Here is a 23188-nt window from a genome sequence, read left to right on the forward strand (position 1 = left end):
GTGGTCTGTGCAGTCTGCTACTCAGCTGTATACTGTGCTCCAAATGGCTTTTCGGGGGGGGTCTGTGATAGTCTTGGGTTTGCTGGTGAATGGCTTTAGCAGCACAATAGAAACTCTGCATATAGCACCTGCGTGGAAAGTGAAATTATGATGATTTCCATTGATTTGAACTAAAAGGGCTCAAGACGTGTTGTGAATTTTGCCAGCCGGATCTGTATGTGTCCCATTCCACAATGGTCATTCTTTTCCACCAAAGCAAATGAACGAGGCACTCCTACCTAACAGCAGCATCCTCCCCTCTGCCCCCAGCACTTGTTTTCCCACCACAAGAGTCCCTTGGCTGCTTCCCAGACCTCCTCACATGGAAGGCAGCAACAGCAGCAGCACACAAGTCTGCAGTCATCACATGGCTAGAGAAGGTGCTTGCCTGTAAGAGCTGGGACTGGTCCACCCCAGCCTTCAACTGTCAGTCAACAGTCCTGTGGCCCTGTGGCAGTCAACCATATGAAGGTTGTCATATGTGGTTTGCCAAACCAGTTAGATTGGCCATCAGTGCAGTGAGTCAGGAAGTTGATTTCTTCACCTTCTTGCACAAACTTGTCTGGTAGCATATTGCATCTGGTGGAAATAGGGTTCAAGAGTGATTTGTTTTAGTATTTCCCTGATGCAAAATGGCTTTTTTTTTTTTTTATGATAACAAAATAGAGTCCCTTCTGTCTCTGCAACAGAAGGGGAGAAATGAGTAAAAATGTGTAAGCTGCAATTGGACTTAGTCCGTACATTTTGTGAAGATTTAAAAACCCGCTTAATGCCTTTGTGACAGTGCATATATGAATTCCAGAGTGAGTCCTTTTTTCCAGACAAGAATTGTTTAAACATACAGAGGGTGATGAGTAGATGTCAACCTAGTATTATAGTTTCTCTTTGAAATCTAGTGTCAAAATGTAGATATTTATGAGATTTCTAAAACTGTTCACCAGGAAGCTGTACAAAATACACTAGCAAGATGTCATTAAAAGCAGCAGATGCTATTATGGTTTGCTGCAAGCACAGCAAAAGTGAAAGCACAGCAATTCCTCTATTTTTACTTCTTTCTAGCCTATATTTGTCTGTCTCTTGCCCCTTCTACATCTATTTTCTGACATGCATCATTTATTTGATTGCTAATGGATCCTAGTAGCATTGAGTACATGTGGTCTAGGATTAGGATTTGTGAATAGGAAAGGCTATAATGATTTCATTTTTCCCCCTTCCATCTGTAGTTGCACAGACGACCCCCCTGATATGTACCAGGCAGAAGTGATTTGGGTCCTGCATGACAGGTCTGTTAATGGATTCCTTCAATAACTGCTGAAATCTAAAAGGGGTGGAGGGCTGGGGAAGAATGGCAGTGAGGTTGACTAGCAAAAGATTTGACCTAGTTTTTTCAATCTGCATGCCTGTGCAGACAGACACAATTATAAATCTGCTGCTTTAGGAGAGTATTTTTTTTTTCCCCATGTGAACAGCTGCATTGATTTTGAATGTTCAAATTTCGTGTGTTAAAACATAAAATTTTGTCATCATTGTATATAGTGTCATGAAATATGCATGTGTGGTGAGGAAGTAAGGGAAGTTATCTGCTTCTGGTGGATTGCTGTGGGGTTTGCTGCTTTCTGCCCTGCTGCTCAGTGTGACATTCCGTGCTTGGATTTTGTCCTGCCTGCAGTATTACTGTGTGTATGAAATACGCTCACTCTTTACTTTGCATAGGAGCTATGTGGTACTGCTTTGCACACAAAGCTAAAGGAGGCTGAAAGACTTTTGTTTTAAATTTTTTTACAGCATCTCTAAACTAATAATTTGGCCTTCTATTTATTTATACCACTGTCTATTTATACCACTTGCCCTGGCCTTTGCTTGGTTTGCTTGTTTGTTTATTTTTCTTTCCTCATTTAGCAGTGAAGCACCAGGGATTAGTACTGAATTCTGCAGCAGCATGGGGATTTATGACAGGCTTTGACCAGAGCTTTGATTCTCCAGATGCTCTGAATAAACATGACAACAGACTTTTGAAGGGGGATATTCAGTTGCTGAATAGATTTATGGATCATGTTTTTCTTCCTTTTGATTACAGATTCCTTTTAGAGCGCTTGGTTAACAGAATGCATGGCTCTGGGGTTGGCCAGCCCAACAAGGGCTTTTTACCTCTTCTGCATTTCCTAATAACTGATTTGGTTCTTGAGCTGCTTGCATCTGCCACAGGAAAACCATCACCAACTGAAAACCAGGAAACTGGCTTCTGTTCCTGAAGCTGCTGTGAGGTACAGCTGAAAGGGTATCAGGAGACTGCCTAAACCCATCCTTGCTAGTTACAACCTGGCTTCTTAGCTCCCTGCTTGGCAGCTCTCTTTCATTGTGCTGTAGGCAATGGCCTTGAAATATGGCTTTATGCTGCTTTGCAGTTTCTCACTGTTTGCTTGTGATCTCTGCTCTTATGGCACTGGCTGTGTCTCCAGTGTTGGTTTGTGCCAGCTGGAGAGGCTCTTGAAAGGGCAGGAGTTTGCAGCTCTCAGCTGGCAAGGAGGGGACCACAGTCCCATGGATGGGGAAAGAGCAAAGAAAAGGTGGTGCTTGGACCAGGGAAAGTTCTGTAGGTTTCATAGGACCTCCTCCCTTAGCCAGCCTGTATGTCAGTCAACAGTATTGTCCTGCATTAGGTTTGGAACTGGATACATGCTGCTGTGCCCTTGGTGTAACACCATTCATCAGCCCTCCTTCTTCCTCCCTGCTTTGGTTTGCCAGTGCTTCTCTCTGAAGCTGGAAGGATATCCCTGTAGGTAGAAGCTGATCTTGCAATGGAATAATTTTCCTACTCTAAAGGAAGATTTGGAATTATGCCATAGTCCAGGGTATTCTGAAGACTTTTGCTTTTCTTTGTGTGCCTGGCTGTAGCTGGTGGAGTCAGCAGTCATGCTTTTTGGGAGCCAGGCTGTGTCAGTAATATTTCTCTAGGGGATCGTGGCTGACATGCATGTCAAGAAAGTGACGGTCAGCCCCAGGAGCTGAAAGGAGGAGCTGCTCTGAGTATCCTTCTTTGGCATCATGTCTGCTGGCCTGATATTCCCAGTCCTGCTCTGAGCAATGGTCTTGGGCTGAGATACTTGGTCATGTATCATCGATATAGACGTCATGTCTAATTTGTTCTCAAGGGAAGACAGAGTTTGATCTGTGATTCTCTGTAAAGTTGCTAATTACCGTGTCCTCAGTGCTTGCAAAGCCTTGCTGCAGTTCAGGCACTGTGCACATACTTAACTGATGTGCATGCTGAGTGTTTTGGAGTGGATGAACAGGGAGGTGTGAGGGGTTTGGCAGCACACTGGCCAAGTGCATATGGTGGGCTGTAACATCTGCGTTTGCCTGGGCAAATAGACTGTTATAGGCAAGGCTTCAAAAGGAGTCCTGCAGTAACTCCTGCCTTGATGTTTCTCCTCCCTATTCCATCTTCTCCTTTCTTTGTCCTCTTGCCAAGTGTACAGCACTCCGCAGTTCAAGCACAGCAATATTACACATGGCTAATCTCTAACCCAGCTGGGTGAGAGATTGGCTGTTGCTTCCATTTGAGTTGTCAGATGAACAAACTAGATAACATTCTGGATAGACATTGTGCTTTTTTGGCTGACTTGCCTCATAATTATCCATGTGCACCAGAATGCTCAGTTTACTGCAGTGGGAGAGCGGTGGGAAGAGCTCTGAAAACCTGTGGAAGAGCTGATCCCCAACAAGGCAGTATGTTTCTGTCTTATGTTCTGCTGGGAGGGTTTTGGTGTTTGGGTGAGCTTAATGTGTGCTTTCAGAAGCATGTACACACTGCTGTTTTGCTCAAACTGCACCCAGACATTGCCATCAGAGCTTGTTGTAAGGGATTTTTTTTTCCTTTTTAGTTATACTCTTAAACAAGAATTATTCAGTGACTAATTATGTTAATTGCCATTAAAAAATGTAACTTACAATCTACAATTGTGTAAAAATCTTCTATAATTATATAACTCGTATGGGTTCCCAGTTTTGGTTTGCATCCCAAGCACCATGCATTGTGGTGTGTTTGAAAACAAATAAGCAAGACAATTCTAATGCTCCAAAGGAGATGAAAAGGGTTATGGCACCCTAAACATGAATACAGAGTAACAAATACTTACCAGTGGAAGATTTTGAGTAACTATTTATCTTACACGTAGTTTATGACCAGCCAGGGCAGATAGGTGCTCTGTCTAGTTTTCTGCATGATGCACCCTTCTTCTCCTTTTTTCAAATTCTTAATAGTAAAAAGCCACCTTTTCTGTTACTGTCTCAGCATCACTTATTTGTGGCACCTAACAGCAACCACTATGGAACAGCATTACAGTGTCAGGTCAGGCTTCCACAAGTACCCACCTGCCCAATTTTTTTTTCCCCTTTGACTTCTGCTGGTAGAGGTGGGCGTTTATATTGCAATACTATTAGGGAACCATGTTTTAGTCAGGTGTCATTTGAAAGTGTAGTGTGCAAAGTTGCTGACAAAAATCTTGTAATGAGCTAGAAGAAAATATAATTGCAACAGTTTCTTGTGTGTTTTGGTGTAGAAAATACACTTGCTTATGGATCCAAAGTGTAAATCATTCAGAAATACCCCAGATATGAGATTACTTCTTTTCTTTCATTTGACACATGCTGCAGCATGTTAAATGCTGTCAAAACCGGTGGGCCAGCATTGTTGCTGCACGGTGAGCTCCTCTAGATGGCTGGTAGCTGTGCATGCAGCTCACCAGTGGATCCTGTGGCGTGGCTCCCTTCCCTGGCTGAGGTTTCTGGCTGCAGCAGCCCAGGGAGTTGTTTCCAAAGTGTTGTTTGCATGATCCGCTAACAAATCCTATTATTTGTTAATAGGATTTGTTCTTGCACTGTTTGGTCCAATCACTAATTGTTTATCCTGAATTAGGACTACTGTGAGATGCCTGTCAGCTGCATTTTGAGCTTTTTGTGTGCAAGACTTATTGTTTGTTTCTGATGGCAGGTTTTGCTTTGGGACAGCCTTAGTGTAGAAGGCAGAAAACATAAGGCTCTGCATTTCAAACGTGGCAGTGTAGTATTTCCTGCACTCTGGTGGGCACTAGTTTGCCCAACTCCCCAGGATAGGCTCAGAGGGTCAATAAACACATTTGGAGGGCTGGGTGTTTTGCACTTCTGCATACAGAGCTGCAGCTGCCTTCCAGATTGCTTCCCCGCCTTTTTGAAAGAGTGTCCTGCTCAGCTGGCAATTAAACAAGAAACATTTAAGAATATTCACTAATAGAATAGAAAGGTGAAAATCTACAGGAAGAACTTGAAAGCTAGTGAGGCCTAGTTGCTTTTTTTCTTTGTTGAATGTTTTGATCAGTCTATATGGTATTTAATGATCATACAGTGCAGGTGGAAGCTACTTCTTGAAAGGGGTTGGTTTTTGAGATTTTAGGTGCGAGCACTTGTATAGGTATTTTAATAAATGTTCTACTGAAGCACTTCTTTTGGAAAAAATTAATATTTTGAATTATAGGTATCTTAATATGTTTTTTTTAGTCCTTTTTCTCAGAAGAGAATACATTGTAAGAAATACAAAATCAGGTTTCCAAAGCAGAATCTGAATATAGTCCTGTGATAGCTTAAACTGGGCATCTAGAGAGTTCACCTTCAAGTTTGCCTGTGTCTCAGTTTACTGTTGCTGTGCTGATAGAGTGAATTGGATCAGATCACTGATCCAGCTGAAAACTCCATGCTCTTCTGGGGTGGTGTTCAGTGATAGTTTTCAGTTTCTTGAAGCCTGAAATGCTTCTTCTGTGGCTGCAGTAAAAGTGGCAGAAAGGGACACATGAGGGAAAGGGAGCCCAAGCACTTGAGGGGCTGCCCTTGCGTAGGGTGTGGTGGTACATGGGTAGGAATGTGTCGGACCAGCCTGCCCCATTCAGTCTGTGAATTTTGAACAGTCTTTATTATCTTAAGTAATATCAATTTAAGGATAAAACAGGGAAAATAATTTGTGTTGTACGGTTGTATGCTTCTTTAGGAATAGATTTCCTGAATATCTACATGTATCTCTTATCTTTTTGTATTGGTAGCTAATTAGAAGTAAATTGAAGAACTAGATTTTTGTACCAGATAAGAACTGGGTTTTGTTCTGAGTTTATGTAAAGTGTCTGGAAAGAAATAGGCTCTAATTTTTGTATTTTAGTAGCCAGACACTATGCTGAAGTTTGATTGTATATACACACATATATTAAATGTATGCATACATGAATATGTAAAAATATAGGCTATTCTATATGTTTTATATATGTATGCTTGTTTCAGTGTACATTTGTGTTTGTGCTCATATAAATACAGAAAATACAGTGAATGAATACTATTGTGGTAATTTTTTGTGGCTAATACCTGCCAGCCAGAATGAAAATTGGTCACACTTGAAGCTCCTGCAAAAGATTTGACTATTTTGTGACCTAGCTCTTGGAATCAAAGCTTAACCTCCAAGTTAAAGTAACCATCCCTATTTCCTGTACTTACAGAAGTACGACCATCCTGCAGGGTGTCTAGCATCAAATCCCATTTGGACCACGTGTCTTTTCATATGTAGATGTTTTATGGTTGGTTCTTTGCTTTGGTTGTCCCACACTTGCTGAAATGAAGAGACTTACCAGCTCTGTATTTTAGAAGTGGCAGAGGAGTGTACAAAATCGATAGTGATTTCGTGTGTCAGGAGTGACAAAAGATGCTTTGGGATTGACTGTTTATTTTTACCCGGTACAAGAAATAAAAAAGCAAACCAAAACTGGCCAGCAATGAGTTCAAAATGAAGTGGGATGGTTATCTTCACAGAGTCTGAATTTACACCAGAGAACTCTGCCACAGTTTTTACAGGCTTAATGAGCACTAGTGCAGCCTGGGGAGGAAGGGTCAGCTCTTTGGGGACTGCTGTGTGCGAAGATGCCTTTTTTGGTCTAAAAAGTCCCTAAGCCACAACATTCTAGAAGTTGGGAGAATATTTTTGTCTTCATTGACCTTTAGCAGTGGGCTACAATTTTGGAGCCTGAATTTCACCAATGAACCTAACTTGTGTCCTGATTTTAGTGCAAAAAGGGTGAGAGTGATACCTTCAGAATTGTATTGTCCATACCTTCTACAGCCTTGGTGATGCTGATGGAGGGCAGCTGAGAGAAGGCACCTTGTGTTAGAGATGGGGAGACTGGAGTCTACCACCCCTTCTGTTCCTTCTTCCTCTCCCTGATGTGTGCTTGGAAAGTTACAGAATGACTAAGCTTTATTTTTAGAGATTACAAAGAAAGAAAGCATTAGACAGCAGGCTGCAAAAATACTTATTTGTGACCTTTGTCTACATTTGTGCAGTGCTTGTTGCTATTCTGGAGCACGTACTTTCCCTTGATTTCAGTCTTAGAGTTTAAGGAGAAACTAAAATGCTAAAAACTTGATGCATATGTATATTTTAAAAAAATTGCTTCCATATTTGGAAAAAAGGACTAGTTCTGTTTTAAAGTGCTGGCCTTATTTGTTTCCCATTTTTTGTAGTAACATATGGACTGGAAAAACAATTGGAGCACTGCTGGTAGAGGCTGGGCTGGAGTAGTCCCATATTGGTGGCAGAACACCTCCTGCATGAGTCAGTCCCATTATGAAGTAACTTGGAGAAAGGATTAAATAGATTTTCCAACTCTGTGGGGCACAAAGGATTACCAGTGTGTGTGAACAGGGTCTGAGTTTGGGTCAGTGATCAGTGGGGGTCTGGCCTGCAGCTTGTGATGGGAGCTAGCAGGTATACAAAGGTAGCTCAAGCCAAAAGTTGCTGGTCATGGTTTTTGTTACTGGATCAAAATCTTCAGAAAATGGGAGTATTTTAAACTTTGCACCATGACGAAATGTGTAGTTGATATGTATTTTCAGTCAAAAAGGCAGGAAAATATAAATGTGAGAAATCCACTGCAAAGATGAAACAGTTTTACAGTGATTGAAAAAAAGGTATGTGTCAGTCATATCAGTTGTGTTTCTTAAGAGTAACTCTGTTAGGACAAAGCATTTCATAATAATGCTGTTGAGTGATAAGGATAATTTGGTTTTTTTACTTAAAATTATGTGGTTTTTCTTTGTTCTAACCAGTAAGTCTGAAGGCTGAAATACAGATACCAAATCTGTTTTTTCACACAGCTACCTTTTACCTTAGGTTTTATTTTTTGGAAACATGTGTGGATTGCACCATATAGTTTTTATTTTGTATAATTTAATGTGAGGTATGGGATAACAATGCTAATGTGGGAATAACAGCTAATGAGAGGAGAGAAGAGAGGAGGAGAAGCATTTAATATCTCAGATGAAAAGCAGGTGCATATGTGTGCATTGCTGTAGTCATTGCAGCAGGGTTTGGAATAGGTCCCCCTGGAAGGGTTGGCTCTGTGCTCTCCTTTGCACTGCCCTTAGATGCTGCTTAGGATGCTCTGTGGGAGAATGCTCTTGCTGACATACAAAGTTGTGTGCTTGGCTGTTAGCTTGGGCAGACAGGTTCTTTCCTTTGAAAAGGTTTCATTGTGGGAATTCTGACCCATTTCTCAGCACATCCAAAAAAATTCAGTGAAGTTAACTTTCCTGTGTATGTAGATTTTGGATGAGATTACCTCCATTAAGACCCCTGCCTGTGCTTCAGACATTGTATCCTATTGGATCTTCTATAACACAAGTTGTTGTGAAACATAAAGCCAAAAAACTGCTGCTGGGATAGGCATACTGAAGTGACAATCCTGTTTATGTACTGATTTTGTTCTAGAACTATTAAGATTTTTCTGGGTTTTGTGGGGGGATTTTGTTTGTTTTATTGTAATTATTTCTTACACAAGTAACTTCTGAGTTAAGTAGTTCAGCTATACCAAAATAAAAAAATCAGTAATTATTTTGAGTGTTATGGCAGTAAATCAGTTGAGCGTCTGCTCAGAAACAAGCCTCTTCTGCTTTTACTCATCCTTTGAGCAAATTTAGATTGTTTCTGTTTAAAACCAGCAAGCCATGTTCAACAAGTTAGACAATTGTAATCATAAATCCCTGGAATAATCTGTGTTTAGTGAGCATAAAGTAGATGAGCTGGGGAAATTTACTCTGCATCACTCTTTCAAAAAAGGAGCCAGACTCCGCAAAACAGATCTGTGTACATCTTTAGCACAGAAAGGAATTTTTGCTGGTTTAACTGCCTTCCCTGATAATTTTAAATATACTGATAGGAAACTGAGATTTTTTTTATGGACATATTTTATTGGCAAGGAATAGTTTGCTTGTTGTTTTTTGTTGTTTTTTTTTTTTTTTTGTGAGCTTACAGCTGGCTGGTGTTAGTGACATGAGCAGCCTTTTATGCAAGCATAATTTGAACTATGCCGGTGTCTGAGGGTCTTTACCTGTTTCACAGAGATACTGAATGTACATAATCAGAACCTACCACTTAACTAGAGTTGGTACCACAGAATGGTTGTGGTGGGAAGGGACCTCTGGAGATCCTCTAGTTGTGCTTGGGATGACCCAGAGATGTGCTGCACACCTTAACATTCACCACTGTTGTTTCCAATTACTGTACATAAATGCATCCTCAGCACAGGAAGAGGAGACTCAACTCTCACTGTGCATTGTTAAGTATTAACTCAAATGATTTTGTGGACATGAAAGGCTAAAACTCCCCTGCATATTCTCAGGGTACATGGGGCCTTCGTAGCTAAGGTCCTGCCTGTCTTCATGATATTTTTCATCTGTTAGCAGAGGTCATGTAGGAGTGTTCTCCAGGGTGATTTTGTGCAGATCCTTTATGCCATGCTGAGGTATCTTCCCAGAAAATAGATTGTTACTTAGGGGATGGATGGTGTGTAATAACAGGCCATTAGTCATGTCTCTTGGTCTATAATGTGACCTACTTTTGATAAAAATGAATGACAAAAGTGACTGATTTAAGCTGTGATTAACCAAAGTATTTTAGGAAAGTGTGAAATATACACTGGCTTAGCTTTTCTCACTTGCACTAATGAAAATTTCTGAGTGGGCTTCTGTATTGAAGTTGCCCACAAAATGAAGTTACTTAAGTGAGGGAAGAAACTTTGTATGCTTCAAATACTGCAAGGAAAAAAAAGGTTTACTAATGTGTGGAATGATGCATACCTAAAAACAAACAAACAAACAAACAAAAAAAAACCAAAAAACCCCCCACAACAATCTAAACTTTGCCAGTTATTTATTGCTGGGTTTGAGACCTGGTAAGACTCTTGCAGATCCTTCCCTCTGATGATGATTTATTTTAGACATGCCAGTTTTAAGTGCAGAAGTATAAAACACCCTTTTTCCTCTGTATCAACCACTCTTATTTTGATATTCTGTTGAATGGGTAATCTTATCCTTTTGCAAAATTAATTGGTTAACATTTATCACTTACCTAACACTGTCAATTATTTTTAGACTAGTGTTTCTTAAATTGATGGTTTAGAAGAAGCCATTATTTTCTTTCCATACATTAAAAAGAGTGTGAGTTACATGAATCTAATATTCGTTAGCCCTGTTAGCTTAATATTTGTTTGTTTGATTGGCTTTTCTGGGTTTTTTTGCCCTCTTTAGAATGCCTTGTTAATTTCTGCAGACCTTTAAGGCTGTTTAAAAAGTCCTGAACCTGTAATCCCTTTTACCTGCTTGTGGGCTCTGTGGTGGTTTAAATATCTGCAGAGCTGCTGAGAAGCTGTCAGACATGAATTTGCTAAAGGTCAGCTCGGAAATGGCAGATGACCTGCTGGTGTGAAAACACTGCATTCACCGCCTGTCAGAGGGCCCTACAGGCACATTCCCAGTGCCCCAGATGACTGAAGAGTTCTGGATCTGGCCAGATTCAGGGCAAAAATGACATGTTACAAGTAGTGTTGTTTGATTTATTGTAAAAAAATAATTCTGCTTTTCTTCTCATCCTTCATGTGATACTTTAAAAATCCTACGTATTTAACACAGACTTTGCAATTGCAAATTCACATCATCCTCCAAGGATTGTGAGAGGTAACATTTTGAAATAATTCTGGCAGGTTTGGGGTTTTGTTTTCTCCAGCATTGGTGGTCAGGTGTGGTCGTTGTCTCCCTCATGAAGTAATTGTGCCTTCTTGGGGAAACAAAATGGTACTTGATTAAACCTTGTGGTGAAGATGGTGTCTCTTTTTATACCCTGGAGAAGGTGGGGATCATTTTGCAAAGGGTTTTTGACTGCTTTCTAAAGAAACACTCATCTCCTAAGTTTGGGTGGGCTAGGAGGCCTTGCTTTGTAAAGAAGTGAATTGGGCAGGGCAGGCGGGCAGGGCCTCCGGGGGGTTCGGGTGCTCTGGGTGGGCTGCAGGGGCTCAGGGCTCTGCAGGAACCCTCTGAGCTGCCTCACTGGGGACTTCTTGCCTTGGCCTGCGTTGGTTTTTAAATGTGGCTTCTGTCTGTGAATGAGGAAGCTGCCTTTAAAAAGATTATTTAATTCTGATTTTAATTCCCTTGTTTGTGTTAGTCTTTGCTTTCTACATCCAGAATAGATGGGGCTATATTCAGCAGAATGTGTTTGTCCTTTAATTTCTGTGTAATTGAATACCACCTTTCAATTCAGCTGTACTGAAATCCATTGAAAAAGAGATATTAGTGTGGTGTTTGTTCAGATTTCCATGTTTTAAAGAGAAAAGCTGGCAATATACTCAATTCCATTCTCCTTACTCTTCCACAATAGTTGCTCCCTCTTAATTGCAGTACCTTATGTAATAAATAGTCCCATGGGTTTCACCAAGACTGTTTAGGGAATTGAATACCACAGTGTAAGCAGAAATGGAAAAAAATGAACCATGCTTTTAAGAAGTACGGCATTTGGCGAAACACTCATAGCTTGTACATGTATCAAACATTAATTCTGTTTTTTTACTTATGAATCAATTTAAATTATTACGGAAGAGTATCATGTTAATGATGCTTTTTATGACACCTGTGAAGTTTGGTACCCTATTAAATTAACTCTACTTTAAACAACTTCGAACTCTACTACTGTAGCCCTGAAAAACAAGTTTATACTCCAAAGTATATCTTTATTTGGTTAAGATTTTCTATGAAAAATAATTCTCACATTTTACAAGTTCTGCCAAAAGTAGTCACATGCACAAAGCTTGGCTTATGAATACTTGAATTAATGGTCAAACCTGCTCAGTATTGCAGGTGTATAAAATGTTTCAGTTAAAACTGCTTTCTCTTGAGTGTCCTAGTGGGCCCTTTGTGGGTTTTTTGTACCTTTCCCTGTCTCTTCATCACTGACATAGCTGGCCAAGATAACCCTGTGTCTTGCAGCTGTGTACTGTGGACAAGCTCTGCTTTAAGTCACGTGCCCATTCCTCCCACGCATGTGAAAAACATAGGCAACAAAGGCAAAAAAGCTCATATTTGTGTTTAGAAAATCTGTTTTCTTTTAGGTAATGGGTATAACATCTATATTACAATTTTAATATAAATTTTAATTTTATATTACAATTTTAATATAAATATAACTCCACTGGGTCTGTGCTTTGTCCTGGATTTACCTAGGCTATTCATTAACATCACATGTAATTTTAAGAATGTAATTTAAGCAAACCCAGCTGGTTGGCTTAGATTTAAATGAAGATCAACTCAGCATGAGATGTGTTGGAATTACGTCTTTTTGAATTTTTTTCTATCTGGGACTTTTTATCTAACTTTTTCTTATATATCAGCATGTTTAGGGAACTGCCTTTCTATTGGAGTTATATCATGGCCATCACATTCCTTCACTCAGAAGGAGAAAAACAAAACGGAAGTCCCATTATGTATTTTATTAAAAGAACAACAAACAAACAAAACAATAGCAAAATCCCCAAGTAAACAAACAAAATCCTCCCCCCAAGCCAGCCAAAGAAAAGCCCCCCATACCCTCCAAATAAACAGCAAACTCCCAAATAATGTCTTATTTCAGAGGAGGCTGACTTACTAAATGCACAGAAAATCCATCTGAAACCATTTTTATTTTGATTTTTGTGTTTATTTAATGACTTTTTCTTGATCTTGGTGGTGGTGGTGGAGGCTGAGCTTGGTTTCCTCTGTGAATGCATAAAGCTGCTGCAGTTGTGTTCTGTTTATTTTGTGTGTTTTTACTCTGCCTACAGCATTCCCCTGCCCCTCTAAGTTTAAGTGTTTCTTTTTATGGCTTTGTAAAATTACCTTTAACACTGATTGACATTGCCTTTATTGTCTTTTAGGATTGACTGTTGTCTGGCTCTATGGCTTACTCTTCAGTAAATTGTTTTTATGGTCTTTAAATTGTCTGTAATAATGAAGACTTGAATTTTGGGCTGCTTTTCAGCTTTTTGATACAAGGGCATAGATGCTAATATTCTGAGCCATGTTGTTACATAATGAAGTGTTTTAGAATTCCTTAGTGAAGTAAACTTCTGAATTCTGATTGCATTGGCTTCTTCAGCTATATTTTTTATTATCAGCTACCAGCTCTGTATGGTTTGGTTATGTCTGTATTGAACTTGAGAATACAATTCTCACTTCTTTTGTCAGCTTTTACTTTAACTAGCATACAAGTCTCCAATGTGGCTTGATTAAACTGTATTTATATTTAATGTGTGCAGAGCTTACTTGCTTCTCTTTCATGAACAGAAGACTGGATTATCTTCTTGAGTTTAGTAGTGAAACTGGATTCATCCAAGCTCTGAACTCTAAAGCAGGGAATTTACACCTGATGCAATGCCTTTAATTTGGTTGGTGCTATAGAGAGCACAATGGCTGCAATCTGCAACCCATTTGGATTGCCACCAAAGTTTTACAGAGTATAAGGGTTTTTTTCTTCTGTAACATGCTAGGAGCAAATAGTAAGATCACTGATATATTGCATGTATTTTTGAATATTTGTCTCTCACTCTCAGTCATTAACATTATTTCAGGCTATAGAATTGCCTTTCAATAGAATTGTGTCAATATATTAAGAATTTTTCTCCAGGAAAACAGGGTGGTCTGGCATCAACCATCTTTGTTTATCAAATGCTATGCTGTAACCACTATCACATTGATCAGGACATAATTCCCTTTAATCAGGGTGCTGTCTTAAACATGGCAGAAACAGCAGTTGTAGCTCATAAGAGGGCTTAAAATGGGGCTGGTCTGTGGGTAAGAATTCCAGGATTTTTTATAGCTTGTGGTCATTCAGCTGGATAAATATGGAACTACTTAAGTACCAAGTGTTGTTTTGGTCCATGTTGGCTAATAAAGTTTTGGGAAACAAAAGCTGTTTAAGTGAAATCATGAGTTATATAGTTCAAAGATGGCAGAAGTTCATAGTGTTCAGATATGAATGTGATCCCTATACAGTGTTTTTAGCTTTCATGGGAGGTCCAGATTGAGACTCATAGTTACAAATAATTTAATTTTTCATGAGTAGAGTTGTGGTCTTTGACTATCTGTAATGTAAACTATCCAATTCAACTCTAAAAGGTCTCAGAGAACTTACAGAATGGTGTGAGGATTTTGGACAGCCTCATACTTTAGCAGAAGATCATTTTTTGTGTCTCTGTACTATGTAAATTTTAAGCTTTTAGAAGATTGTATTGACTGGGCAGCTTGAGTGTTTACCGCCTTTCAGGATTCTGAAATTCTGTTGTGCCAGAGGAGTCCAAAGGCAGTAGGTACTTTGGAAACTGATTTTTAAAAAGGCTGTGTTTGGAGGATAATATTATATGCTCCTCAAGCTGCCCTGCTCTTTTCTTTAGTTGGTGCTTCTCTAGGAGGCATTCCTCTCATGCTTTTGTTCTAATCTCTTTTTTCACAACATGAAAGAAAATCCTCTGTTTCATGTGTTCTGTGGAGTTCCTTTCATCCTTCAAAGTGATGTTCCTTACTTTGTGATGTAATTGCCTATATGAGTTTCCTTTTTAGCTGTAAAACTAAGTATTGTTTTTGTTGGCAGGATTACAATGTTTGCCCATTTACCACGTGCCATGATTGATAACAGTAATGAATAACTGTAGGATTTCACCTATTTTCTTCTCTCATTTTTCTGTTTCTCACAGGTTCATTGCTAAACCATGTGCCTTAGGCCTTAAAGTCCAAGCCAATGGACCACAGAAAGCTCAACCTAATGCTATCTTGGAGAAGGTTTTCACAGCTATTACAAAGGTAGTGTGTCTGACTAAAATATTTACCCTGTGAAGTGGGATGTGGCACTCTAAATTACATATGAACAAAGCAAACCTAACAGTGCTGCATTTTTTAATCTCAAATCAGAAATTCAAATATTGGGGATGTCTTTAATATGCCAGCTTGAGCGGTTGTATAACCCTTTGTGATGTCTCCTGTAAGTTTTCAATTTAAAAAAAATTGTCACAGAAACTCTTTGTAGATGCCATATGGCTATCTACTTTTTTTTTGCTTCTTACCTATTTTGTATCAATTTTTGCAAAATTGTTGGGGTTTTTAGAAAAAGAAGAGCTTATTGTAAGCCAGTTATATTGATACTGTTTTTCATGAAGCTGCAAAGCTACTTTCTAGGGAAAGGCCTGTGTTTCTGGTGTCCCAGCTAAAGGAGAACGACATAGAGAAGTGGGAGAAACTGTCTGAATAATACTTTATTTACAGCTTGTATGTCTTTTTTTGTACAAGATTTTTCCCAACAACTTATATATCTGTCTCTACATGTCTCATCCTATGACATATCACCTTAACCTGTTTGTTGTTTTGTCTATGCTTTTCAAGCATCCTAAATTTTTCTGCAGCAGCTTTCTATTCCCACCTTGGCTCCAGACTGCAACTGGGCACCAGTGTAAACTTCAGAGCATTAAAGTCATAAAGGGCAAAACTGGGTTCAGTGTCACTGGCAGTGAAATATGCTGTGGATCTGTCTTGCTTGTGTGTCCTACACTATCCAAAGAACACCATGGCACTTCCTGTGACTTTTGTCCCATTTTCAGGGATGGAATTGCATGTGCTTTGTTTCTGAAAGCTGTAGAATACACTCTCACACAGACTCAGCTGAATGAAGAATGGTTAGGTTTTGGTTTTTTGTGAGGTTGGTTGTTTGTTTGGTTTTAATATAGCCTCATAAAATCTGGTAGTCTGACACAGGATGTGAAATACCTGTGAGTGTGAAGAGCTCCAAATGGAATTATCTGCTTTCCTGCAAGAATCTGGTAGCTGCTCTCAGAGAAACTGTCCAGTTTAGCTACCTGCCTTTTTTGAATCCTATAGGGTAATTCTGTGAATTCAGCAGTTTACTCTAGTCAAACTCTTAAGAACTCCATCAAACATTTCATTTTTCTAAGGTTACAGAAATTGCTTTTTTTAACCTTCCATTGAAAAACTAGTAGATATTTTGGTTGACTAAAAAACTTTATTAAGATGGATGGCAAATACTTCAACCTTCTCTTGTCTCATCCTTTCATTTCCCTCTCTTTCCTGTGTTTTCTTGGAGGCTGATAGGCAAAACTTCAGCCTAACAGAAATTTTGCTGGTTTGTGTCCTGCAACAATTAAAAATTTAAAGCTCTTTGTTGTTAGAGCTCTTGTACTTCATTCAATAGATGTAACTGGTTTGCAGAAATAAAGCTAAAGTTCCAGAAAACAGATTGTCCATTTTTCTGTTTATTTAAAATACTATGTGATCAGGAGAAGTTATAAGTAGTACATATGCTTCACTGTACATGTAGAATTACTGTATGATTGTTTGTCCTGTACTGCTCTTCAAATTAAGGACAGGTCCATTTTCTTTTGCCTTATCTCTATTCTGGTTTGCAGCCACAGTAATGGTATGAGACTTCTACATTTTCTGCTTTGGAGAATATTTGTGTATATTTAGTTTTACGGAAAACAATTCTGTCTCCCTCTTGTCAAGGTGATCTTCCTTTTGATGGTGTCACTTTAACAACCTCATTTTTTTAACATTATTGTGAAGAAACATGGGGTTTATCTTCTTTCTGTGACAGTTAATCTGTCTTCCCCAGTGCAAAAGTCGATAGGGCAAAGATCCTAATGTAGGAGAGTGGAACAAGTATTAGTGTGTGGCAGGCAGTGAGGTGTTTGTAAGAGCCACTGCTCCAGAAATGCATGGCATTTTTTGGCTGCTAAATGTTACTTCCAAGTTTCAGTCAAGTTTCAATCCTGTTGTCCCTTTAAAGTTTTTTATCAGTAAAGGACCTGCATGTCATACTACAACATCTGTCCTAGATTAATAATTGTCAGTGTAATTGTATTCTGATGGGAATCTGCCAGTAGAGATTTCTGTGTATCCATGTGTTTGACAGACAGCCTTGGTAAGAAGGCAAGAGTCAATTACACTGGTTCTGAATATAAAATGTTAATGCAGTTGAGCTGGAAAGTAATTTTTGTGCTTCTCTGTTTTGTAGCATCCAGATGAGAAGAGGTTGGAAGGCCTCTCCAAGCAGCTGGACTGGGATGTGCGCAGCATTCAACGTTGGTTTCGACAAAGACGCAACCAGGAAAAACCCAGCACCCTTAGGAAGTTCTGTGAGAGCATGTAAGGATGCATGTTCTCTTCTTGAGTCTTGTTGAGCTTGTGTTCTCATCAGTTTATCTCTTTGTTTTTCACAGGTACTTTTGCAGACAATTAGAAAATTATACAAATTGGTAGAATATAACTAATGAGAAAAATAATCTTCATTCTCCTGAAGGAGTCAGATTGTACTTTTTGGGTATTTTCAGTGGTCAGAAGCTTTCAGAAATTATATTGTTGTGATTCTATGCTATCAGGGCACCAGCCTGATCCTTTAAGACAAGTTACCTGGTGTTAGTGTGCTGTCCTTACTGCAATAACCTTTAGCCGTACGACCTGATGGACATCTGAGATGGAGGAGTAAAGATGAAAGGCAGTTGGGTTGTTAAATAAAAAGAAGAAAAAAGATACATTGTCTAAAGATTATTGCCCTTTATTAAACAGAAGAACTTAAGTGTCAGAATGCTTAAATCCCGTCTTTGGTATTTACAGCTAAAATCCTCCTTCCTTAATGTTTAATAAATCAAGGCCTGATGAGATTATGAACAGACTTGGTCATTTGGTTGCCAGCAGCTGCTGGCCTTAGAGTTACTAATTTTTGAGATCAGTGAAGAACAACCTTTTTTTCTGCAAAGGTTGTAGTTGTTAACTTGGCTGTAGAGCTTTGGGAAACTTTATTGCTTTATTAGCCTTAGAGATAGCATGTTTGGGTGGCATGTTTTGCATCCTCTGTAACTCAGCTCAAAGATCTCACTCTCTTGTGCTGGTGCCAGGGCATTTGGGTGACTCTACAGGTAGAAAAATTTAAGCATACCATGAAATACTGGCATGGATAGGATAGTAATGGGTGCTGAATTTACTCCCTTGTGACATACATTATCAAAAGAGGATGCAAATGACAGCTATGAATGCAGACTGGAAGGTAAGGTCAAGCTGTAGTGAAGTGCTGACAGAATATAGTGCCAGCTTTGTTTAGAGGGAGCCATTGGCATTTCTGCAATATGTGTATTTAATAGTAATGATAAAACTTGTCTAAAAAGAAGCAAGATGGCATAAATAATAGGTCGATACTTGAGGTTCTATCTGTTCATAGTTTGCAAGACGTGCAGTGGGAGCTGCCTCTCCATTTCTACATGTAGTAGAGATGTGGGAATGTATTGTTATCCAACCAATTCTGTGTGCCTTCCCCTGGGAGCATTTTCAGTGATGTCCCACCAGCTGACCTGACACATCTTGGACAAAGTTGTTGGCGTATAGTTAGGCTACTCCTGGGAACCCAGGGTTACCCTTCTGTCCCTTCAGTATGGGTTTAGTTTAATCTGTCCACCAGAGCACTGAGTGAGGTACTTCAGAAAGTTTTGACCAAAGAAATCCTTTGGTATGAGGTCCATAGCCTTTTCATAGCTATTGAGTTAATGGGGTGGCTTTTCACATGTAGTGACTGTGTGTGACAAGTGCTTTGAAGCTTTGAGCTACCTCAAGTATGTGTTCCCACAACAGTCGTGGGAAGGGGAGCACTCAAGTCTTCAGTAATTCAGGTGCCAGTGGAGAGTTTCGACAGAATGAAGTATGCCCTTATGTAACAAGCAAGAACAGAGCAAGCAAAATGACAGTGATCTCCGCCTACACCTTTGTACTGCTGAGCTGCTGTTGTCCCTCCAGAGAAGACTCCAGTTTTGCTGGGAACAGCACTGACCATGGCTTGGGAGGAAAACCAGAAGAACCCACACCAAATGTGGATCTGCTTAAAAAGAACTCCAATTCTTTTCACATGAAGAAGATTCAATTTATTGCTAGACATAGTGTTCCTTGGGCCCAGAGTGGCTTTTCCATGATGAAAAGGAAGAGGAGCTGTGCCAGAAGGGCCGTAGGCCATTTTTGACTGCCTTATCTTTCTTGGAAATGAATAGCGTGGGCACTATCTAAGGTAGAGTAGCTTCAATGTGACAAAAGCTGAGAGTGAAATTTAGTGATAAGCACATTTGCCTGAGATGAATGATGCCAAAGATCCAGCCCCACACTATGCCAGTAACTTCATTACTAGGTTCTTATTGTCACAGATTTCTCACTTTCTCTAACCCTTCTCTTATTTTCAATCAATTACAATTCTGGACATAAGTAGAGTGTAGAGAAACCCCAAAACCTACACTGCTCACTGCTTCTTGAGGGGGGAGGGGATGTTAGGTGGTGGTTTTATTTGTTTGGTTTTGTGTGGTTTTTGTTGTTTTGTTTTGTGGGTTTTTTTGTTTGTTTTGTCATATTTTGTTGTTTGTATGTTTGTTCGTTGGGTTTTGTTTGTTTTTGTTTTGTGGGGGTAATTTTTTGTTGATTTTGTTGGAATAATTGGAATAAATGGAATAATTGCTTTGCTGCCAGTCTTTGTCAGATATTCAGGCTATAGGCAGATGATGGTTATATGAAGAAAAAGGCAGTAATAAAACCTCCTGTTTATAGATACTGTGTCACAGCATTATAGTGAAAATAAATTGCTTTTTCAGGAACCTTAACTAGTATTCACATGGAGTTTTGTCTGTCAGCCTGAGAGAGAAGGTGTAGTTTGATCATTGGAGCCATAGGGACCCTAATGGTGAGATGTCAGTGGTATTACGTACCTGCTTAAGCTTTCAGATATTATGGTGATAAGTATTTATATAAAATATGAAATAGATAATTTCACTAGTTGGTGATTAATGTATATAATCTCCAGGTGTTGATTAATGATCCAGTCAGAAAGTAATAAATGCAGCACTGACAGCAAGTCAGCCCTTGTATCCCAAGGATGTGGTGATTCTGGCATGACACCTGCAGTTAAAGTCACAGTTTGTAGTCACTAGGAAAGGTATCCACCTAGTATAACCTCAGATTGCAAAGCTCAGGCACTTAGCCTACTGTATTAGCTGCAGGGGTTAGTCTGTCCACAGCTTTTCTTTCTATTTTGTGAATTTAGACCATTTGCAATCCTGTCTTCAAGTTGAAAGATCCAAGATGCATAAAGGAGAAAAAAAAGTGGTCAACTGAGTGTGCAAAATGGACTTTTCTATTTCCATGTATTTCTGTTGGGTTTTTACTATTCTTTTCTCTCTGTCCCTATGGCATAGCCTAACATCAAAAATACTACTTTGTTTATTGCCACACAGAATACAGGATCCAATAATACCTTTGTTAATGTTTGATGTGTCAGAAAGCTAATGCAGTAGTGATTCCCAAACCACTCCCAGTGACTTCCCAGTTTTAGTGTGTTGTTTCTGTTCATACTACCAGTGTGTAGGTATGTCTGGTTTTCTCAAAAACTTAGTAGTATAAAAGGAGAGTGCATTCTGTCCTCTCCCCTTGTTGCCTGGTGCAAAGGGAGAGAACCCGTGATGCTGTAAGTTATTAGCCTGGGATTTTGGAATGTCGTCAATGTCAACCAATGGCATCTCTGTCCTACAGCTATATGCATTTAAGCAAGCTGTTTATTAGAGACATTTATATTGTTTCTAAGGAGTGTCTGGAAGAAACATATGGCCAAGAGAGATGTTTTGAGTTTATGCAACATTCTTCATGTGAAAACATGAAAATGTGCAGACTGAAGAGCCAAAGATCTATTTTCCCCCCCTTTATTCTCTAGAAGAAGCTTGGATACTAAATTGGCTGTGAGTAGAGTGTCTTTTAGTTTTGATGCAGGGGAGAGAAGAGTCTCTGTCTTGTATCCTAGCTAGACATTATTTTTCCTAAGGAATCAAAATTTTGTTTATGCATGTTGCTTTGGAGGAAGATTTTGTCTGTCTATGACTGCGTATATGTGTGTGTGTGCATATGTATGTGTATAGATACAGAGAAATACCAGTTGGGTTTTTTTTTCCTGTTACACACATTTATGGAAAATTCTGTGGTCTGTTTGCAACTTCTTGGGCATATTGCTTTTCTCAACTAGCAGAGTAATTCCCTCCTGTAAAGTTGTACTGGAAAAATAACAGTGCAAGGGGAAGAAATTAAGACAGCTGTTTGGTTGTTGAAATTCTGATCTGTGCTGATACACATGATAATAAAATTTGTGAAAGAATTCATCAGTCTGTGCTTTGTGTTGAGCAGTAAAACATTAGAAAATAAATAGGCTTTTAGCTCTTGAGTGTTTAAATAGCATCAGGCTCTCCTAAGCCAGCTTCTAACACACTTCTGAGCAAAAATTCGTGGTAGATGGTACTTTGCATCCATTTAATTCTGATTTGTCAACTGCTCCAGTGCTACATGGAATGAAGGACTAGCCAGTGTTTCATGACCAGAAAAGCGAAGGGGGGATGGGTCTGTGAAGACACACAACATGCTCTGCAGCAAGTGTGGTACTTACTCTTCAATGGCCACAGAACTGCACTATCTCCCTTGTTTTCCTTTGCTGTTTTCCATGGAACGAGAATTGCTGTTACTTGGGCAATCAGATATTTGGTATTGTGTTGATAAGTGGATTGTGACATGAAGGGCAAGTAAGCTCAGGTGTTGGCAGTCAGATTTGTGAGGCAGCTTGTGGATGAAGGACATAGGTGTTCAATGAAATGTGAAGGGAGTTAGTCTGTGAAATTGTTCCAGAACAGGAAGATGTGACTTTGCTGAGTGCAAGAGGTGTTTATTATGGCTTCAGGTGGTAGGGGAGTTGAGAAAGGAGAGTCTTAATTGCTAATAAGTGGTAACTGAAGTGCAGAGCAACAAAGATCATCTGGCAATTGTTATCTATACTAAGCATGTAAAATACTTCAGTTTTACAATACTACTGTGATAGTTGCATTTGAACCCTGGAGTTGATAGATTCAAGGACCTATAACTCTTTTAAAAGAATTATAACGTGTTGTCTAGTAAGAAGAGAGATGTGCTTGAATGCAAGGCCTCTATAGAAAGTAAAAGTGAATGAGGCATTTATACTGAGACTCGTGTCAGGGAAACTAGAGCTGTGCAAAAAGGCCTGGAGTCATGTTTGACTATGTAAAAACCAAGAAAGAAATCCTGATCTGTTTTACATCAGGGTGAAATGTTACTCTACAAGAGTAGCACTCAATAGTTCTGCATGTTTGTTTCATCTGTCTACTGCTCTCTAAGCCATATATGAAGTTGATGTGGAAGAGTATCAATGGAGCCTTTTATTTTGTGTAAATGTATGTTTTTGTATGATGCCATTCAGTGATGGTTCATTCATGGCCTCCCTGCTCCAAGAGAAGGAGACTAAGTACTGGTTTCCTTGAGTTACATAATACATAGTAATTTGCAGCTTGAGTCCCTGGACACACAAATAAGTCAATGGCTGTCAAGTCGTCCTAATTTTAAAGTTACGAGAACACAGTGCAGCCATGTCAGCAATTTTAATTCTTCTCTAACACTTGTTCTCTGATAAATCTATATTAAACAGCTTCCATGTACCTCCTCTCCAACACACAGCTTGCCCAGCACTCACACTTCCAAAGGCAGACTCTGGGCAGTCAAACCCAGCTGCTACAGCGTGGTTTGCTGTGGATTTATGCATTCAACTTTGCCTCTTGGAACATCTGTATTTGGCGTACTTGCACAGACTGGCTCAGGCTGTAGTTCAGCAGCACAGGCTACCATTGTAGTTGCAATAAGCAGTAAAGGCCACCTCCCTGAGCTCTGCATCCTTGCCCTCTGATTTGCCCGACAGCTGGCT

At 39.5% G+C, this 23188-nt stretch overlaps 1 protein-coding gene across 2 annotated transcripts in view; it reads left to right on the forward strand.

The window, feature by feature from the left end:
- Positions 1–23188, forward strand: part of CERS6 (ceramide synthase 6) — a 99687-nt gene that overhangs the window by 17951 nt on the left and 58548 nt on the right. For both annotated transcript variants that reach the window (XM_021534753.3, XM_085584389.1), the window contains exons 2-3: positions 15105–15210; positions 17432–17562. In XM_021534753.3, coding sequence (XP_021390428.2) covers positions 15105–15210; positions 17432–17562 — 237 coding nt within the window. The remainder of the gene's footprint in view (positions 1–15104; positions 15211–17431; positions 17563–23188) is intronic.

This window comes from Lonchura striata, chromosome 7, assembly GCF_050655825.1.
Source record: "Lonchura striata isolate lonStrDom1 chromosome 7, ASM5065582v1, whole genome shotgun sequence".
Classification (NCBI taxonomy): domain Eukaryota; kingdom Metazoa; phylum Chordata; class Aves; order Passeriformes; family Estrildidae; genus Lonchura; species Lonchura striata.